We start from the raw sequence: 20855 nt of genomic DNA, 5'->3' as shown, positions 1-20855 counted from the left end.
AGACAATTACAATTATTTCTGCGCAAAAGAAAGGAGTATTGAGCAGCAAACATGAAGTACTAGCTTGATGCACGATCTCTCCTCACCTTGTGAATAGAGGCCAGATTGCTGTGAGCGTCAGCAAAGGCAGGGTTGATCTGGATGGCACGGGTGTAGCACTGCAGGGCTCCTTGTACATCCTGCATCTCCTTCAGTGTGTTTCCCATGTTGGAGTAGGCATCAGCAAATGTGGGACTGATTCTAAAATCGGAGGGGAAGAAACCACTACTTAACACCTGTAGAACAACATTAACCCACCCTCATTTGTTAAAGTGTCCCATTTTTTCCAAGGTTACACGTACCACTATTTTTGATGTGCATGATAACTGTCAACAATAAGCCCAAATTATAGCTGCTGCGCAGCAATGGGTCGTGGCCGGGCAAGTCTCAAGTCTTTTAGCTATAGTCCAAGTCACGTCTCAAGTCTTCAGTCACAAATCCAAGTCAAGTCTCAAGTCTCTTATGGGTGAGCTTTCTATCATCTGCTGCATGCAATCCAGCTTTTTCTGATTTCCTTGCAGCATGGAGCTTCTTGATCATCTGATGGCGTTTTTTGTTGCGAGGCATCTCAACTGGGACCTTACATGGAAAGATATACTGTTCCCACTTATATAGTGTCAACCAGAAAGGATTTGTGACATCACTTATGACATGACATCACAATAGCTCGAGTGACATCAGTGATGGTTTCACAATTGCTTGACTGACTGATGACATCATAAATACAACCCAATTGCCGTACTGTGGAAGTCGATGCAAAGGAGTGACATCACACCACATGTGATGTCACTTATGACATGACATCACAATAGCTCCCCAGGGACTCTTAGTGGCTGGCCCAACACGAGCTCGGCCGAAGAGGACTGCAGATCCTCCTTAGGGGCCGAGCGCAGGCTGTAAAGAGGGCTATTATAACACCACCATCTGCTCAATTTGTGTATTTCTTTCGTGTATAGTATAAGGCCCCTCTGTGCACCTCCCTACGAAGTTTCGTAGCTGTAGCTGTTATGGTTTCTGAATTACAGCTAATTTACTGCAAAATTTTTCGAAACCCCATGCAAGTCAATGGGGAAAAAAAATATTATGACATCACAATTGCTCGAGTGACATCAGTGATGGCATCACAATTGCTTGACTGACTGATGACATCACAAATACAACCTAATTGCCAAATGTAACAAGATTTTTCGAAACCCCATGCAAGTCAATGGGGAAAAAAAATATTATGACATCACAATTGCTCGAGTGACATTAGTGATGGCATCACAATTGCTTGACTGACTGATGACATCACAAATACAACCTAATTGCCAAATGTAACAAGATTTTTCGAAACCCCATGCGAGTCAATGGGGAAAAAAAATATTATGACATCACAATTGCTCGAGTGACATTAGTGATGGCATCACAATTGCTTGACTGACTGATGACATCACAAATACAACCTAATTGCCAAAGGTAATTAAGGTAATTAGGCTATACACGGGGCCAGAATTCAACGTTTTGATGCACTGTGGGTTCAATTTTTGACCGATCGAAAATCTGGTTTGATACTTTTGTGTAGAACAGTCTAACGATGCAGATACTAAAGTTTGGTGTCGTTTGAAGAAAAAATGTGGGAGGAGTAGGGTTTAATCGTTTTTGACTGACCACAACGCACTGCAGTTCCCGGGAGGATAAAGAATAATAATAATAATAATAATACAGGCAAATACAAGAAGTGGCCTGGCGCTTCGCTGGCCCGGCCACTAATTATCGCTTAAAAAAACAAGTGATGGAATTTCTCTGAGGAACGGTGTAGCATCACACCAATAAGAGTTCTGAAATTGTGAATACCATAATCTATGTGCACTGAAGCTGTTGTGTCAGCTTGTGGCGGCATAACGCCCTATTAAACATCTTGGCAGTTATCTGTAGTTAGCAGAAGCTACTAACCTGATAGCCTCCTTGTAATGCATGAGCGCCTCCTGGAGTTTCCCCTGCTGCTGCAGGACACTGGCCAGGTTAGAGTGAGCTGCTGCAAACTCAGGGAAAACCTGAGGGAAAACAAACAGAGCACAGCGCACATTTGTGTTATGCTCATATGTAAAGAAAGCACGATTATCAAAATAATCATATTATTATTAAACAGATGCCATTACCGTAAATTCCGGACTATAAGCCGCGGCTTTTTTCCCGTTTTTTGGCCCCTGCGGCTTATATAACGGTGCGGCTAATCTATGGATTTTTTCAGAAAAAAAATTCCAAATACAAATAAAATCTCTCTTTTTTAGCACTCTTTCTACCTATAAATCCACTTCTGTTTTAATTTCCTCTGTTGCCCTCTTTTCACCACACCGCGGACACTGTGTGCACTGTCGAAATAAACAAAGGTGTTGTGTTATGTTGTTTTGTTGAAATGTTACGGTAATACGGTAAATGGGAGCTTCCTCAAACAGCCAACAATCCCCTCTGTGCGTGAACCCTTACATATGGTAATTACGGTAAGCAAACGGCCACTCGGTGACCTCCAAAATCGATGGATTTTACAGGTTACACAGCTTCATCAGCACATTTTATGTGCATTGCTTTGCTGCTTGTTTTTTCGATTATTTTTTTGTAAAGCACCTTGAATTGCCTTTGTGTATTAAAGACTTGACATCATTGGCGGAAATCAACCGGTTACTCCTACCGGTTCAAAGTTCATCAGCGCCCGGAATCACAACAAGACCAGCAGTCTCTCTCTCACTTACCATGGGGAAGGTACGCAGAAATTCACACGACGCAGCATTCAAGCTGAAAGCAGTCGAACTCGCACTAAAAGAGGGAAACAGAGCAGCCGCGCGTACTCTGGGCATCAATGAATCGATGGTGAGACGTTGGAAAAAGCAGCAGGAGGAACTGTCTCAGTGTAAGAAGACAAAAAAGTCCTTCAGAGGCCACAAAAGCAGATGGCCGGAGCTTGAAGATTCCCTTGAGGACTGGGTGTTGACCCAGCGAGCAGACGGCCGAGGCGTTTCCACGGTGCAGATCCGACTGAAGGCAAAAACAGTCGCCACCGAGATGAAAATTGAACATTTCAGAGGTGGGCCATCTTGGTGCTTCCGTTTCATGAGACGAAAGGGACTGTCTGTCAGGGCGCGGACGACTGTGTGCCAACAACTCCCTCCCGACTACCAGGAGAAAATCGCAAACTTCGGCGAATACACACAAAGGAAGATCAAGGATTATTCCATCGAACCGGAGCAGATCATAAACATGGATGAAGTGCCCTTGACGTTCGACCTGCCACTCACTCGCACTGTGAACAAGAAAGGTGAATCGTCGATCACGTTGAGAACCACAGGTCACGAGAGAACCAATTTCACTTGTGTTCTAGGCTGCACAGCATCTGGAGCAAAGCTGCCGCCAATGGTGATTTTCAAGCGGATTACGATGCCGAAAGAGAAAATGCCCAGTGGTATCTGCGTCAGAGTCAACAAGAAAGGGTGGATGATGGAAAGTGTCATGAAGGAGTGGTTGTCTCAGTGCTACGTCCAGCGCCCTGGAGGATTCTTTCACCAAAAGAAAGCGTTGCTCGTTCTGGACAGCATGAGGGCTCATATCACCGATTCGGTCAAAGCAGCCATCAAGACCACAAACAGCATTCCAGCTGTGATACCTGGGGGCACGACCAAGCATCTCCAGCCACTCGACATCAGTGTCAATCGCGCATTTAAAGTGGCACTGCGCGTTGAGTGGGAGACGTGGATGACGAGCGGTGACAAGTCATTCACAAAAACAGGGCGCATGAGGAAAGCAACTTTCGCACAAGTTTGCCAGTGGGTCCTGACAGCGTGGAGGAGTGTTAAGACATCCACGATCACCAACGGGTTCCGAAAGGCTGGACTGCTGCGTGATGAAGAGGAGGACGCCGCCACAGCTGAGGGCCTTCAGAGGCTGTTCGATTCCGACAGTGACGAAGAGGAGTTCGTTGGTTTTGAGAGCGACAACGAAGGAGAGAGAGGAGTGGTTGACGAAGCCACCCTGAACCTGTTCGTTTCCGACACTGAAGTTGAGGACTTTGCTGGTTTCAGTACGGAGGAAGAAGAGGAAGACGAGGAAGACGAGGATTAGTGACTTTACTTTGACTCTGTTTACAGCCGTTTGCTGCACCTTCACCTAAAAGATGAAGACAAGGATTACGGTACCTGGTTTTGTTGGCAGCACCTTATCCTTTTGAGGATTGTTTTTTGTTTTCCAGTTATTTACTGCACCTTACCTTAACCTTTTGAGAATTGTTTTATTGTTTACAGCACTTTATCCTTTTGAGGATTGTTTTATTGTTTACAACACATTATCCTTTTGAGGATTGTTTTATTATTATTATTATTGTTTTATTTTTTATAGCTACGGTATTTATTTTGTTGAAATGTTAATAAATGGGAGCTTCTTATAGCCTATAGCCTACCCTACCGTAATGCTTGTTTTGTTGAAATGTTAATAAATGGGAGCTTCCCCAAACAGCGATCTCTTTCCCGACATTACTCTCTGTGCACGAACCCTTTCATATGGTAATTAAACATCAAAACACCCGCGGCTTATAGACCGGTGCGGCTTATAGAAGAAAAAAATAGTCAATTTTGGTGCTGCGGCTTATAGACCGGTGCGTCTTATAGTCCGGAATTTACGGTAATTATAGATGATTGGAAAACAGCGACGGTACAAACTGCTCACCTCCAGGGCTTTCCTGTAGAGCTGAACTGCTTCCTCAATGTTGCCCTGCTCTCGCTTGATATTGGCCAGATTGTTGAGAGAGTCGGCGTGCGTTGGGCACAGGCGCAAGGCTGTGTTGTAACATTCTTCTGCCTCAGATACCTGGGGATGAATATACACAAACAAAAAAATCGTGACCAAAAAAAAATCAAGGATGGACACCATTTGAGATTGAGAAGTACATAACTCAAGAAAAAGTCATTTGCAAACATTACGCAAATACAGAAACACTACACAAAACTCTTATATGTATGGAAAAGATGCTTGTTCAATTGCAATGCCATGTGAGCTGGGCATGTGCAGCGTACAGGCAGACAGTTGGGTAGAAAGCTGTGTCTTTACAGGACACACACACACAACCGAACAAACAGGAAAACACCATGTATCGTCTTACATTGCCCTTCTCCTTCAGAGCGTTTGCCAGGTTGCAGTAGGCGTCAGGGAAGTGCGGCTGCAGTTCGATAGCCCGCCTGTAGGTGTCGATAGCCAGGTCGATGAGGCCCTGCTCGTAGTACACACAGGCCAGGTTGCCGTGGACGACGGCGTGGTTGGGGCTAAGGCTCAGCGCTCGCAGGTAGCCGGCCACAGCTCTGGAGACAAAAAGATTGCATCGAGGACCAATGAGCCAAGCTTTTGCTCTTATTTAACCCATTGATACCTGATGCAGCATTTGCGTGTATATCCCTCATTTGTGTGCGTATCCCTTTAAGACCGCGAACCGCGTTCACGCGGTTCGCGGTCTTAAAGGGATACACACAAATGCTGCATCAGGTATCAATGGGTTAAGGCCAATTACATTTTTTTATGCAACTTTTAAAAAGTGACACCAACCCATTAGGCCAGCACAGTGAGACAAGTAGCAAATTAAGATCATCAAATAAGCCATTTCACTAAACAGTCCATCTGAGAAAAGGTTTGCAAAGCCATTACGATTACCTTTCGTCCTGACTGCGGTCTATACCAGACATATTTTGTATCACTATAACCTCCAATGCCAGCAACTCAGTTCACTTGTGACAGTAGACAGGCCACTGTCATAAATACTGTGCAATGTCACCGCTTTAGTCACGCAATTAGCTGTGTGACGGAGAATAACTTCATGTGTGGCGAAGCTTTTATAAACGACACAGAGTCGTTGAAAATAAGTCCATCATTTCATTGGCTGCGTGGCAGCTGTGTAGGCGTGGCGAGGTGGCCCTGCCTAAACGATGGCACGGTAAACACTTACAAAGCTCATTATATGAACAGACAATGAAATCAAGTCTTACGGCATTGATGACATTTGAAATCCCACAAGTGGGTGTGTTACGGTGGCCTTTTGTGTTCTACCTTCCATTCCATAAGGTACAGGTGCACTAACCTGTCAAAGATGCTGTGTTCTACCTTCCATTCCATAAGGTACAGGTGCACTAACCTGTCAAAGATGCTGTGTTCTACCTTCCATTCCATAAGGTACAGGTGCACTAACCTGTCAAAGATGCTGTGTTCTACCTTCCATTCCATAAGGTACAGGTGCACTAACCTGTCAAAGATGCGGGCTTCCTTCAAAACATTGCCCAGATTGATGTAAGCGTCAAGGAAATTTGGGTCCAGCGTCACTGCCTACAAATGTGAAGAAACACTATATTAAAACATGCGACAAAGCAAAACTATTTGTACGAACATGGAAAGTAATAAAGCCTTAAAGTCGAGCTGAAATGAAAAATGACTTTTTAACTCTTTTAGATCACAGAGTGCACCTATTTAACACTGTATGCCAAATAATTCACAAAAATAAAATTTGGTTGGTTTTTCACCCTAACCCAAACTCGCTGTCATACTCCATATTGGTTTGTTCCGACGCTAGTGACACCAACTTTTCAATGGCCCAATCAAACTCGCCAAGCGTCGTGTCCCGACCTCTCTAGCGGTCTGTTGTCCAATCAAATTCCTCCTAGTCTCTGGTCCCGCCTACAATCAACGGTTCACTCAGAAATACGTCACGATAGGGAAGTTAAATACTCTCGAATGCCATTTGATGTTGCCAATCATTTTTGTTGTTTTTGATGTCCTTTTTGCCAATGACCATGATGTACAAACCCATTTTCCTAATGGACAAAATAAATACTTCATTCGTTTAAGCTCGACTTAACAATTGAAAAAAATATCGCAAACTGACCTTCTCAAAATGATGTATGGCCAGCCAAATCTCTCCCTGGGCATTGAACACACAGCCCAGGTTGCTCCAAGCCACTGCAAAGTTGGGCTGCGTCTCAATGGCTTTCAGGTAGCAAGCCTTGTATGGGTTAACAATGGAAAAAACCACAGGAAAGGAGGAGAGGAAGAGGCAGAGTGGGGAAAGGTACAGTAGAAGGGAGGACAGGGGGATTGTAAAATAAAAGAACAAATAGAAGATTGAGAAGAGAAAGGAAGAGAAACAAACAAAAAAGGAAGAAAAGAAAAGAAAAGGGGGCAGAGAAACAGAGTTAGTGACCGTTCTCCACGAGGGCAAAAAGTGAGTCTGCAGCATGGGCTCGCGTGCGCTCAAGTCTGCCCGCGCTAAGCTGCCTTGCTTTTTCCCTACGCTGCGCAGAATCCAACCAACACCCACACGCAGGCCCTCATCCCCCAGTTATGATTCCGTTAGATTCACTTTATTATTTCACTTTATTTGATCACATTCTTAAACCAAAACGGCTCTCTTGATTAGTCAGAAATAATCCAGAATAGTAATAATCATCAGATCTAAAAAAATAAAATAATAATTACACAACAATCATTATCGAGAACAAGTCACAACCTTGGATGATCAACGCTGCGTGCAGGTGACGGTCCCTGTAATGCATGCGCACAAACCCGCGCAAGGTGTGTGACTAACACAACCACAATGCACCGCATACCGCCCGCGCGCGCATGACCCTGCTGCTAGCAGAGGTCAGGATTCGCCTGCTGCGCTCGCTCGCTCGCTGGCTGACTGGCCAGGTGAAGACAGCTGCAGACCTGGAGCCCCCGGGCAGCACACCTGCTACACCAGACTGGCACATGCTCAGTGCCCACGTAGTATCTCAGGACAAAGATGGGTTTGGGGGGGAGGGGGGATTAAGCGATCACAGCAATCAGTGGCTTGACTGTGAAACGCAAACATTTTGGAAAAGTAAACAGCCAATTGCGCACCATGTGTCATATACACAGGGCACAAAGGATTTTTTTGTGGGGACAATCTAATGTGCTTTGGTGCATCATAAGAGCCAATTGTATCTCGTCTAAGATTGAGGGGCGTTTGGGTGCGAGGCTGGCAGAGGGTGGGGGGGAGGTCCGCAAGCAGGCCGAGGGGGGGTCAGGGGGCAGGGGTCGCTTTGCTTGCGCTTGTCGCCTTTCTGGCATCGCTGCGCAGCCCCTGCGCTACTGCAGACTCACAGCGCTTTTTATCTGCATCGTCAGATCGCTGCAACTCCAAATCAAGAAGGAAAAAACAAAACAAAATAGGAAAAATAACAACATGTAAGAGTTAGAGGGTTCTTACTTTGTTTTTCACCATTATTGCTTCCAATCCAAGATTCTTTTTATTTACTACAGTATTGGGCAATTAGTATAACATATCTTAAGAAATGCTTACTGTACTTCTTTTCTTTGTTATTTTTTTGTCTTGTCTGTCTCTTCAAAGGAAGCCACAACACAGTGGAGCTCAAGCATGGAGTGAGTTGGTTTTTTCTTTTGCTGGCAGTTACAAACCCGTTACCATATTTTTGGACTTTGTCAGAGTGGCGGGCCGCAGCTTGGCTGGAAGAGGAGGAGGGAGTGATGCTGCCCTAGTGTTCCTTTCCCGCCAGGCACTTACGCAGGAATAGTGTCACCCAACCTGAAACCTTCTAAATAACAATATCAGTTCCGGAAAAACCAAAAGAGACAAAATCAGAAAACAAGATCGTTAGTATAAGTTTGCAAACAATGCATTATTTTTTTTCTTATATGGAAATAAAACGGCTTCTTCCAAAAACAACAAAACTTTAAAAAAAGAAATTGTTCTTTAGTTTTCATTCATGCAATGAATGTTTCTTTTAAACAAACAAACAAAAAGACTTAAAGGGTAGCTGGGAGGGAAGAAAGGCTTTGATGGATATTTATCGGTGCAATAGATTGAGGCTTGAAATTCAGTGTTTCCCACACATACTTTACTTAGGGCCCAGGTATATCAATGCCCGTCAAAATATTTTTGGTGACCCATTTTAAGAATTTAAATTTTTATTTTTGTCCTTTTATCCGTCAGAGAGAATGACGCCATCCGCAATCGATTAACAGTCAACAATCTCCCCTTACTCTATCCATATGATGCCTGTCCAGGGTTTCCCACACAAAGATTTGTGACACTTGTGACTAGGGCTGGGTTTAAAAAAAATCGATTCTCCGATTTTTAATCGATTTTTATTTTAATCCTTTGATATCGATTCATGTCCAGAGATCGATTTTTTTTTATTAAAAAAATAAAATAAACATACGCTATAATATTATAGGCTGTGTGTGGTAGTTGAAACATAGTTTCAAGTTGACGTTTATTTATGTTTGTAGTTCAAACAAAAACATAAATACTGTAGGCTACATAAATGGAAATGTTTGATCATTAATATCTACTTTTAGAAATTATATAGGCTGAAATCAAATCACTGTGCATAATTGTGAAAGTGTCTTTATTGACAGATGAAAAGGCTGTTATTTACCCTTTGTCACCACCTGGTGAGTAAATATTTGTGTAACTAAAACCATTAAAATTTGCAACCGGTCCGCAACTTTTTCCCCATGTATCTACCGGTCCTTGGCGCAAAAAAGGTTGGGAACCCCTGTGTTACATAACTGGACAATCATGTAATTCAGGTTACAGCTCAAAAAACATGTTTTAGTATCACTAACCAAATCAATATTGAAATTAATCGAATCGGAATCGAATCGGGATTAATCGATTCGGAACCTTGTGAATCGGAATCAAATCTTGAAATTTGAACCAATACCCAGCCCTACTTGTGACTTGTGTCACCCCTGACCGCCACAATGTTTCCCCCCCACTCTTTAATTGTGGAACTGCGTGTAGCACATTGATTGGCTCAGAGCCTAATTGCTCCACGTGTGTGCGCTCTCTGGAACTCGCCCTCTGTCTCTCTCTCTCGTGCGCTGACCGGACCCGTCAGCTCGCCTCCCGTTACACACGCGAGCATGAGGAATAGTTTTTTCCATGCCAAGAAGAGGGCCGGCTGGGCTGAATTCCCAAAAAAGAAGAACAATTAATGTTACTCGGAATTCAGATGGGGGTTTCTGAGATTCGTGCGCCGTCTAGCTGCTAGTCAGTATATACCGAAAGAGTTACTAACTTTTTGACTCTGAAGGTATTCGCTCTCATTCCAGATTAATATTGAAAACTACTATCTGTCTGGAGCAGATGAGCTGCTGAGCAGTTAAAACAGAGTGGATAATGTAACATTGAAGGCTGTTATTGAATGATGTGAAGATACAGGTGAGACTGACAGCACAGAGGGCTGTAGCAGGGCGTGAAGATACAGGTGAGACTGACAGCACATAGGGCTGTAGCAGGGCAGAATTCTCTGTAAAAAGGCCCCCCATTTCCATTCTTCTGTAGCTTGTAGACAAAAGCAAGCAAACAGTGTAGCAGTTTGTAGTGTTTGTATTTTTACATGTTATCTTTTAAACTTGAAATGGACCCCTTAAGATACGTGGAGGATAGTTATTTGTTTGTCAAATGGAACTAATTAAAGTGGATTCGATACTTTTTTTTGGTCATCCAGGTAATGGGTTTCTTTACTGACAAATTGCTCATCGGCAATCTAAGAGAATACAAGAATAAGAAGGGACCCGCCCCCAACCCCACGGGCCAACCGACCTACCACCATAATAGATTCAAATTCTGTGGGAAACAGTGAAAATGTCCGTTAATCCAGTTTTCAAACTAGAGAAAACGAGGGAGGTTACTGGCTTGATCTTCCCCAAATGAACTGATCCCATTTCTTTGGGAATATCATTGCATATTTGTGTCTTTTTCCTTTGCAGAAAAGATTGGTAATACTTTGATTTTCTTTATCCTGTCCCGCTTTCTTGAATCCTGGGCCCAATGGGTAGGGAGAGAAGTCTGTGGTTTCATCGCTTGTATCTAGAAGCCTCCACAGCTCTGAAATAAAGAGGTCATTCGCTTGCGGTTGCTGCGCGTGCTTCGGTCTCTCTAACCCAGCAGCTGACGCGGACGGTGGAGTACAGGTAGTGAGCTGTCTGCCTGGCGCAGCTCGGGGCCACTCCACAGGCTCTTAAGAAAGGAACCCTCCTAAAACCCACACTAGAAAACTATCCAATAGCAGGAGGGGGGGGTGTCAGATTAGAATCACCGGTTAGGTGCAGCTGTCATTACCAGCCACAATCGGGGGGGGGGGGGATGAATGGGGTTGTGTATGAAGAGAGCACTGTGGGGGCCCTACTGGAGCCTGGACTGGGCATAGCTGATGGGGTCAGAGAGGCAGCTCTGTGCGCGCTTACTCCACCGGTCCTTTAGCGAGCGCGCGGGGGGTGGAGCGACAGAGCAAGGGGAGCTGGTGACTCCCTGGTGCTCCTCCCCACTCCTTAACCCCCCTCTAGCACCAAATAAGATGGTCTGTAAATCAGAGAGACAACATCTCCCACATCTCCAGTCTCAACCCAACCCAGGAATGGGAGTCCCCTGTTAACTAGAGAAATAGTTTTGAAGTGACAAACAAGTTGAGGGGGAAACACACAGGCAAACAGCTGTGCTGCTGATGGCAAATGAGCTTGAAAAGGTGGCGTTAGCTTCATGATTTAAAACAGTACTGGAGTGCAGTGGGTTCGATTAGAGACCATCTTATCTTTTGCAGTTCAAAGATAAAACTAGCTTCTCATCAGTTCATTTATTCTTCAAAGACCGAGCCAGCATTTTCCCTCCAAAATCAGACATTCATAAGAATGCATGGGTTTGAGGTTCACCAAATTACATCAATATAGATTCCAGCACTGGGCATTTTTACAAAATTCTAGCCTTTCTTCCTGAAAGGGGTGGGTGGGTTGGGGGTGGGAGACCTCTGGTAACAGGTCAGGGTAAAGCAAAAGGACTATGGGACTAAGAGAAAAGGTGGCAAAGGGTGGAGACAAGGGGGGGATGTGTATATTTGAACTATCCTACAAAACAAAAATCTATCAAGCCCTCTGAAGAGACGAATATATTAACGAAAGAGTAATAAACAAAAGCAAAGTGGGGGAAGTGGCGACTGGTTGCAGTCTTAATGCTTCCCAGGGTTTCTGTTAAGTTAAGCTTAGAAACGAGAGGAAACTACATTTCCCTGTCCTGCACTGGGCCGGGGGGGGGGGGGGGGGGGGGGGCTGCAGCTAAAGCAGAGTGGGTGGAGGTATGGGGCCATGGAAGTACAGGGAGAAGGCTTGATGTGGGAGGAGCTTATAATTATGTCAAAAAGGGTGAAAGCAATAGAAAAAAAATCTATGGCCATAATGTTCAGATGGGATGCTAAAAAATGGAAAACTTCTTGACAAATAAAAGAAAGAATAAAATAAAACATCTATGCAACGGGCAACCCACTGGGACATACCTTGGCCTCCTCCAAACGTCCAAGGGCTTTGAGCAAGTTGCCCAAGTCACTACGCACACAATAAAGGTCCTGGGGAGCAAAAACAAAAAATGGGTAATTACATTTCTACATAAAACCACAAGTGTAATGCAGACACTTACAGGGTTCTACTGTAATGCAGACACTTACAGGGTTCTACTGTAATGCAGACACTTAGAGGGTTCTACCGTAATGCAGACACTTACAGGGTTCTACTGTAATGCAGAAACCTACAGGGTTCTACTGTAATGCAGACACTTAGAGGGTTCTACTGTAATGCAGACACTTACAGGGTTCTACTGTAATGCAGACACTTAGAGGGTTCTACCGTAATGCAGACACTTACAGGGTTCTACTGTAATGCAGAAACCTACAGGGTTCTACTGTAATGCAGACACTTAGAGGGTTCTACTGTAATGCAGACACTTACAGGGTTCTACTGTAATGCAGAAACCTACAGGGTTCTACTGTAATGCAGACGCTTACAGGGTTCTACTGTAATGCAGACACTTACAGGGTTCTACTGTAATGCAGACACTTAGGCCATGTTCAGACTAGGAGGCCAAATCTGATTTGTGAACTTTAATGACCTATTAATGATTCTATCCAGATTGGTTTTATGAGTCTGAATGCAGACACTTACAGGGTTCTACTGTAATGCAGACACTTAGAGGGTTCTACCGTAATGCAGACACTTACAGGGTTCTACTGTAATGCAGAAACCTACAGGGTTCTACTGTAATGCAGACACTTAAGAGGGTTCTACTGTAATGCAGACACTTACAGGGTTCTACTGTAATGCAGAAACCTACAGGGTTCTACTGTAATGCAGACGCTTACAGGGTTCTACTGTAATGCAGACACTTACAGGGTTCTACTGTAATGCAGACACTTAGGCCATGTTCAGACTAGGAGGCCAAATCTGATTTGTGAACTTTAATGACCTATTAATGATTCTATCCAGATTGGTTTTATGAGTCTGGACGCTCCGAGTCTGATTTGTGTCACTTGTCCCAAACCACATATGGAGGTCTGACACACAGATCCGACTTGAACACTTGCACAAATCAGATTTGTGGCAGTGCGGACACTCTCCCAAATCAGATTTGGGAAACCAATCAAGATAATGATGATTAATGACTTTAGCAGCAGATCGGATTTGCCTGTAGTGTGAACATGGCCTTACAGGGTTCTACTGTAATGCAGACACTTACAGGGTTGTACTGTAATGCAGACACGTAAGCCTGCACCGCTCCCTCCATGTCGCCCGCTGCCACCAGAGCTGCTGCCAAGTTGATGTATCCGTCGATGAAGTCTGGCTTGAGTCTCAAGGCGTGTCGATAGTGCTCGATGGCCTCCTGCAGTTGTCCACGCTCCTTGTACACGTTCCCCAGGTTTGAGTAGGCTTCGGCCAGCATCGGGTTCTGTTTGATGGCCAAGGTGCTGAAGTGAGCAGACCTGCGGGGCCACAAAGGATATGGGACGGTCACAAGCCGGACGGTGTGGCTAGAGGTGTTGACGAGGAGAGGTCGCATTAAGTGCATTCTTGCCTATGTGTTATTATGCATATGTGCTGATTCCAAATCTAAACCTGCTGAAGTCCACCGTTTCTCAGCGTCGAATTGTGCAAGCTGATAAATAGAATCAAACCCGTAACCTTCACCGTGACACCTGTCAAGAAAGAGAGCGGCCACCACCCAAACTGTGGAGAAATGTTTTTAAGGAGGGAAAGAAAAGAGTGAGACTGAGCGACAGAAACTCCAGAGGACAGCTCAGCTGTGTGCAGCAGTGGGCTCCCCACACCAGCTGCGTGCGGTAAAAGTCACAGTTGGTCCCCAGTGTTCTTGTGCACCTCCGCACGAGAACACCTCCACCCACAAAGCCCCGCCCACCTCACCTGTCGAGTCTACGGCACTGGAAGTGGATGGAGGACAGGAGCAGCAGCACACCTGTGTTGTCCGGCTCCTGCCTCCACAGCTGCATGCAATGGCGCTCTGCCGCCTCAAAGTCTCCAGACTGATACTCCCGGTGCGCCAGCTCAGCCAACCCTTGGAAGGAAAGCATATGTTTGGTCGGTTCTGGAGCACCAACACAGCCCAGGGGGGAAACAACATGTTAGAGGTGATGGAAGACAATGAGGCAGGCAAAAAAAAAAAAAGAAAAAAAAAAAAAGAATGAGAAGCTACTGCTTTCCATGAGAATAAATTGCTATTTTTTATTTTAAAAACTCAAGAGATAACAGTGTAGAGGCAATGATAAAAATAAAAGCACTAAGATTAACTTATCAGTCAACTGCCAGAACATATTTAATGCAAGATGGCATACAACTGTCTGGAATCATATTCGAGTCGTACAAAGTCCAACCTTGCATGAGAAACTGCATCATTTGTTCTTTTAACTTGTTATTTCTCAAACATTTGCTCGAGTTGAGGTCTGGTGCCTTTTGAGGCCATTAACATTATTTTTCCACATTTATTCACAGATTTGGGGTTGTGGTTATTAGTCTGTCTCATGAAGTGAGAGAGAGAGAGAGAGAGAGGAAAAAACTGTCTGTGGAAGTGCCAAGATACTTGAAAGCAGCGGGGCAAATACTGTTCACAACCAAGGAGCTTTACCAAGTCAAGCAAGGCAATGTAAATAGTGTGATGTGCAATTTCATACTTGATAACAACAAGTAGAGGCATTTTAAGCCATCAAAGATGGCTACATGCTCCCAAAAAATTTACCCATCACTGATTTTGTTTCTTCTACTGATGTAATTGCCACTTCAGCATTATGGTACTGAAGAAATAAGCCTGGCATTTGATGTCATGTTGCAAACAATGACGGATTATGAAACATGATCCAGACGAAATGGTTGCTCAACTGATTCGACCAATGGATGGCAAGGGTGTGCTCATGAGAAAAGAAACACCCGGGGCAAGGCTTGTGCCAATACCAATAGAGCTGAACAGTCACGTGACATCTCGTGCCCCGGAAGAGACTTCCCCATTCATTTTCTCCATAGACATTTCGAAAAATCCGTATAGACAAGTTTCCTGGGCACTTCTGGTTTGCTTCCGGACTCGGCCGCCATCGTGTCTGTCGCTTCCGGTGTTTGTGAATACGGAGAAGCGTAACGTATACCGTAGTAGCCATAGCGACCGCCGAAAAAATGCAAACTTGGGATCATTCTGCGAGTCTCCTATCTAATGAAAGAGTGTCTATCCCACACCCATTGACAGTGGACACATGGGAAGATAATATGCGTAAATGGCCGAACGTAACTACAGGCAGGATTATAGCGTATTTTGAGGATCAATGGCGGTGGACGGCAACGCGATGAATTATCTCAAAAGCTCCGAAGCGTCAGCCAGACTAACGTTAGGTTACAGTCCTCTCCTCTGTCACAGTCAGTCAGATTAATGTTAGGTTACAGTGACAGTACTCTCCTCTCTCACAGTCAGACTAACGTTAGGTTACAGTCCTCTCCTCTCTCACAGTCAGTCAGACTAACGTTATGTTACTGTCCTCTGTCACAGTCAGTCAGACTAACGTTAGGTTACAGTGACATACTCTCCTCTCTCACAGTCAGACTAACGTTAGGTTACAGTCCTCTCCTCTCTCACAGTCAGTCAGACTAACGTTAGGTTACTGTCCTCTCCTCTGTCACAGTCAGCCAGACTAACGTTAGGTGTCTCTCCATTAAAAAACAACCCAGTTTGCCTTGATCACTGCAAAACATGACATGCCGTGTGTAGCCTCCACACAATAGGGCTACACACGGTAAATCATGGTAAATACGCAGCACAATACCCGCCGTGGTAAACAGAAGAAGACTGGGATATTAGCTTTAAGGCGACTCACTTCTAGACTTGAATGAAATTGTATTCACCTACTATCTGCTCCGTGGATTACCATTTTACAATTTCAGAGACGAAATTGTAACATAGCAACGTTGGTCCACAAACGTTGCTATTTAAAAAAAAAAATTGGGAGATCGGGTTGGGATTATAACGTTAGTTTGCCGAGTCGCACCTGGTAATCCAGAAATGCCGTTATGGTACCTTTGTCTACTTGTAGATCATCAAGAAACTTTAAATTAATAACGTTAGATGTGTTAGCCAGAGCTGTATATCGGGTCTAGCAGCTGATCAGCAGCTCAGACAGCCTCAAACACGAGGTGATTCTCAGCTCTATAATTCGCAAAATAGCAGTGGATGGAAACGCGCACTGTGTTTTGACAGCCACGCACTGCACAATGTGTTCCAGAATAACCCATTGTTAATAACGTCTGCTAACGTTAGTGTAGCTGATGTTATCGATCGTTGTAAAAAAGTTTGGATATTTCGGCTGCTGCCTTCTGATGTGCTCGCTGCAATGTGGACTTAAACCAGGGGTGGGCAACTATTTTTCATGGGGGGCCACATGAGAAACACAGATTGTTGCCGGGGGCCGAACAAATATTGACATGCCGTAACCCATGGATGGGCAACTTTGATGATAGAAAGGGCCACAAAAAAAATTCCTCACTACCAGATTTTGCTGAGGGCTGAACGGCGCCAGCGCGAAAAATTTAGGGCATTTAAAGCCAGGTTTAGGGGAATAACTCATTTTAAATTAACAGTTGTGATGCAGTCTTAACCACCAATATTTGATCCTTTTCTCACTCACTCCTACTGTATGTCACCACCTGCTCTCCCTGCAGGGCTTGAAATTAACTTTTTTCACCACCTGCCAATATGGCTGCTAGATTTTAAAGTTACCAGAAAATTAGAATTTCCACTTGCCGAAATGTTTTTCTTGAAATAAACCAGAATATGAGTTGGTTAATTTAAGCATAAGTATCAGTAAGTGGCCCGGGATTCTCAAAGCCTGTGTTGAGGGTCACACAAGAACAAAAATGCACTCTTGAAGCTAAATAAATCCAAAACCAACAAGTTAATTATTTAAATTTCTACTTCAATGTAGAACAGACATTTCTTACATGAGATTACTTTTAGCCTTTTAGTCATACATATTATTGAAAGATAGGCTATTCCATATTCCAGACTGAAATGCTATAACAGAAGAGTATTGGCCAGAATGACATGAACATTTGGACACTTATTCAGCGGGTATCTTGCATGTTGCGTTCAGGTGCACTGTAAAAAAAAAAAAAAAAAAAAAATTTTTTTTTTTTTTTTTTTTTTTTGCAATTCCATCGCGGGCCACACAGGGGGCGCCCGCGGGCCGCATACGGCCCGCGGGCCGTATGTTGCCCATGTATGACTTAAACGGAAGCCGGGGACACGAAAGGCTGCTATGGCGCCGCCCTAGGAACGGCCCAGGAAACTTGTCTATACGATGAGTTTTAAGGCTGGAACCAAGCCAACCAGGCAGCGACCTACTGAATGGTGAGTGACCACAAAAAATGTCACTTGGAGCAAAAACAAAAAATTAAGACAGGCAAATTTGGATTTTTCAAACTTCTTTTTTTGCTTTTGTTGGCGAATGTTTGGTGAATGATTGTTACAAAATAAACTCATCTGTGACTGAAACACCATATTGCCTCATCATGAATATAATTATCTTGCATGAATATGCAGTAGGCCGGTGTAAGACTATAGTCATATTTGGGGGAGTGTGTAAAAATGACAGTACCCACTTCTCCAGGGACCACTACACCACTGCTCAGAATGAAGAATGAAGGCGACTCTTGCGTCGAGGCTACCTGGGTGGGTAACTTACATTCTTAACAAGAATGATGGAAGTTTGGTACAGTTCATGATTTCAAGTCAGATTTGGATGTTTACATAAGATGGTACTGTAGTAGCCTTCTTGTATGGTGCTTATATTTCGGTTGCACTTAATTCCCTGATGTTTGGACATTTGCTGCCATTGGAACTAGGAACACTGTAAATGAGGGGATGTACTGCTGATGAACAAGAATGGTGAAGAAAAGGTTTGGTAGGGTTAATGAGTCAGTTGAGGATGTTTATGGCAGCCTTCTTGTGGATGGAATAAGATTACAGAGCCGTCAGAGATTTTAAATTTGATCTGCAAGTCATTAATGTAGGTATGGCACACTGATTGACAAGCAAATTCCAAAGTGGCACTTCATATCAAAAAGGTTGCCAACCCCTGCCCTAATTGATGGATACAGTTCATCTGAAAATAGAGTAAATCTCCACCGGAAATTACCGATATCACATAATTGTGAGATATTTTCTCAGTTATGCGGAAAGTAATGTTAACGTAATGAATTCGGGAATTATGTTTTCGTCTATTTGTCAATCACTCGCCTTTATTTCTTTAAGGTAAAGGGCCACGTAGCTATGCGTTGTCGGATGTGAAGACTCCATCCATCCAGTATGTTGTCAAGTCTTCCATAACAACTTGAGCCCGTTCAAACGTGTCAAACTTGGGCACAACAACCCACACACACACATGCGTGCCGTGTGCATGCCCCGTAACGTTATAGCCTTCCAAAGCTTTCAAATAGCTAGCAAGTAGTGCCCCCCACACACACACATGGTGCACAGTCCCCCCATACCCAGCTACCACATGGCCAGCTAACATTGATAAGCTAGGTAACGAAACTAAAATGAACGGTATCGGGTTACCATCATGATCAATGTGCGCAAGGTTACACGCTTGACAACCTTAGCATTGCTAACATGAATGCTAGCCAATTGAAATGTAGCTTACCTGTGCTGTCAGCCACGTTTCCCACTGAGCTCGCCATCTCCTCGGTCTTCGTGTTTTGCACGGTGGTCGTCAGTGTGTAGTCTTATCAATTACAGTTTTCCAGAGAAAATGTGCGCGAGGCAAATCGCCGTGTTTCGCTCGAGGCTAGTTAGCCAGCTAACACGTTAGCTATCAGGCAAGCTAGCTCACCTTGGTAATGCGTGTCTCGAGCTATCAGCCACCAGACGGTGCAGTGAAAAGTGTCACACTGCCTTAGAGTGATCGATATATAATCACTCTAACTATGAATCAACATTACTCGTTACAAAATCGGCATCCAGCGTTAAAGCGTTGACGGAAAGCTCACACTGATCTCCCTCTTCACAACAAAGCGTCTGTAGAACATAAAATGGCGGAGTGTTTAGGACGACTCGTTTTGCCAGAAACTAGATCCACGCACCCGCCATTACGAAATAATATTATTTTTGATTTGGTGCTTATATTTGTCATCATTATCATATAATAATTGGTCAGTTGAGTTTATGTCTGAAACGTGTTTGGTTTCTAGTCACGCATTATACTTTGTGTCACCGAACCGAAGGAAACACGAGCCCATATCAAGACAAGAATAACGCTGCGCGGAAGAACACATTGGCGCAGCGAGCCATTGCGGCAAATTATGTTCTAGAAAAGAATCGTGGGATCTCTCTCTCTCTCACACACACGCACGCACGCACGCACACGCACGCACGCACGCACGCACGCACACACACACACGCGTGACGCGCGCACATGTACTATGGAATACTGGATAGCAGGGCCGTAACCAGTGTTCTGAAATAGGGGAGGTCCAGCAAGGGGAGGTGCAAAAAAAATTTGAGGGTTTTCCCCCCCCTTTTTTAGCCATATTTAGAGTAATATATCATTTTAAATCAACATTAGGATTATACTGTTGTGATGTCATTATTCAGTATATTCTCTTTCATGTCACCACCTGCTCAGCTCTCCTGTCAACATAATTGTAGGCTAACTAACAAACACAAACTGTTTTAGCCAAATTCATATCAAAATGACACCTACAAACACAGGTACACAACCCACAACACACAAAGTCATCATCGATAATAAAAAAAAACATACAGAGGGACATTTATTTATTCCTGATAGGAACGATTGAAAAATAAAATAAAATATATTATGTTGTTTTTAACTTTACACCACCTCGTTTTGTTACTTATTGGGTCATGAAACTGAAACCATGCATATAGCCACCTGCATACCTGACTTCGGGAGCTTGGCAATTGGCATCATGCATGATTAGCCAGTAGCATCCCAACGTGTCACACAGGTAACATTACTTAAGAAACAGACTAGACACTTACTTTCTTGGTTGTTGCTAAAAAATCTGTCAGTGTCACTCACTGTCTGTCGTTCACTCGCTCACTGTCTCGCAGCTCGCTCACCTTCAATTATCTCGCCAGGCAGACAGACAGTCATCACTCACCACCATGCTGCTGCTCTCTCGGAATCAAGTTACCGCGGACGCGGCGTCAGATGACTTCCTGCCTGACCTGCCTTTCGTTTCAAAATAAAAGCGATCCCGTGTTTTTCATGCTTTTCCATGCAGATTGTTTTATAAAAAAAAAAAAAAAATCCTCTGAAATATTAGGGGAGGTCCGGACCTCCCCTCCCCGTCCTCATAGCTAGTTACGGCCATGCTGGATAGTGCGGTAAATAGAGGAAAGTCAGAAGAGAAACACCACCACCACCACCACCACCATCATCATCATCGTAGTAGGGGAGCTGGGGCTCTGTCTCTGTCTGTCC

General features: G+C 44.1%; 1 protein-coding gene across 6 annotated transcripts in view; it reads right to left on the bottom strand.

Moving 5' to 3' along the window:
- The window catches only part of LOC310790633 (UDP-N-acetylglucosamine--peptide N-acetylglucosaminyltransferase 110 kDa subunit), a 28082-nt gene extending 8656 nt beyond the window's left edge, over window positions 1-19426 (bottom strand). For 2 of the 6 annotated variants that reach the window (XM_083652341.1, XM_083652342.1), the window contains exons 1-10: window positions 19050-19426; window positions 14278-14458; window positions 13595-13838; window positions 12363-12431; window positions 6932-7048; window positions 6296-6375; window positions 5168-5363; window positions 4735-4875; window positions 1975-2075; window positions 87-240 (exon numbers count right to left, since the gene is read on the bottom strand). In XM_083652341.1, coding sequence (XP_083508467.1) covers window positions 87-240; window positions 1975-2075; window positions 4735-4875; window positions 5168-5363; window positions 6296-6375; window positions 6932-7048; window positions 12363-12431; window positions 13595-13838; window positions 14278-14458; window positions 19050-19086 — 1320 coding nt within the window. In that variant the 5' untranslated portion in view covers window positions 19087-19426. Of the gene's footprint in view, window positions 1-86; window positions 241-1974; window positions 2076-4734; window positions 4876-5167; window positions 5364-6295; window positions 6376-6931; window positions 9119-12362; window positions 12432-13594; window positions 13839-14277; window positions 14459-19049 lie in introns of those variants that run through there. The other 4 variants (XM_083652343.1, XM_083652344.1, XM_083652346.1 and 1 more) reach the window with 3 other exon arrangements.
- Between the last annotated feature and the right edge of the window lie 1429 nt (window positions 19427-20855).

The sequence above is a fragment of the Poromitra crassiceps genome (genome assembly GCF_964638095.1).
Source record: "Poromitra crassiceps genome assembly, chromosome: 15".
NCBI classification, from domain to species: Eukaryota; Metazoa; Chordata; class Actinopteri; order Beryciformes; family Melamphaidae; genus Poromitra; species Poromitra crassiceps.
This window is presented reverse-complemented; position numbering and strand designations above follow the sequence as displayed.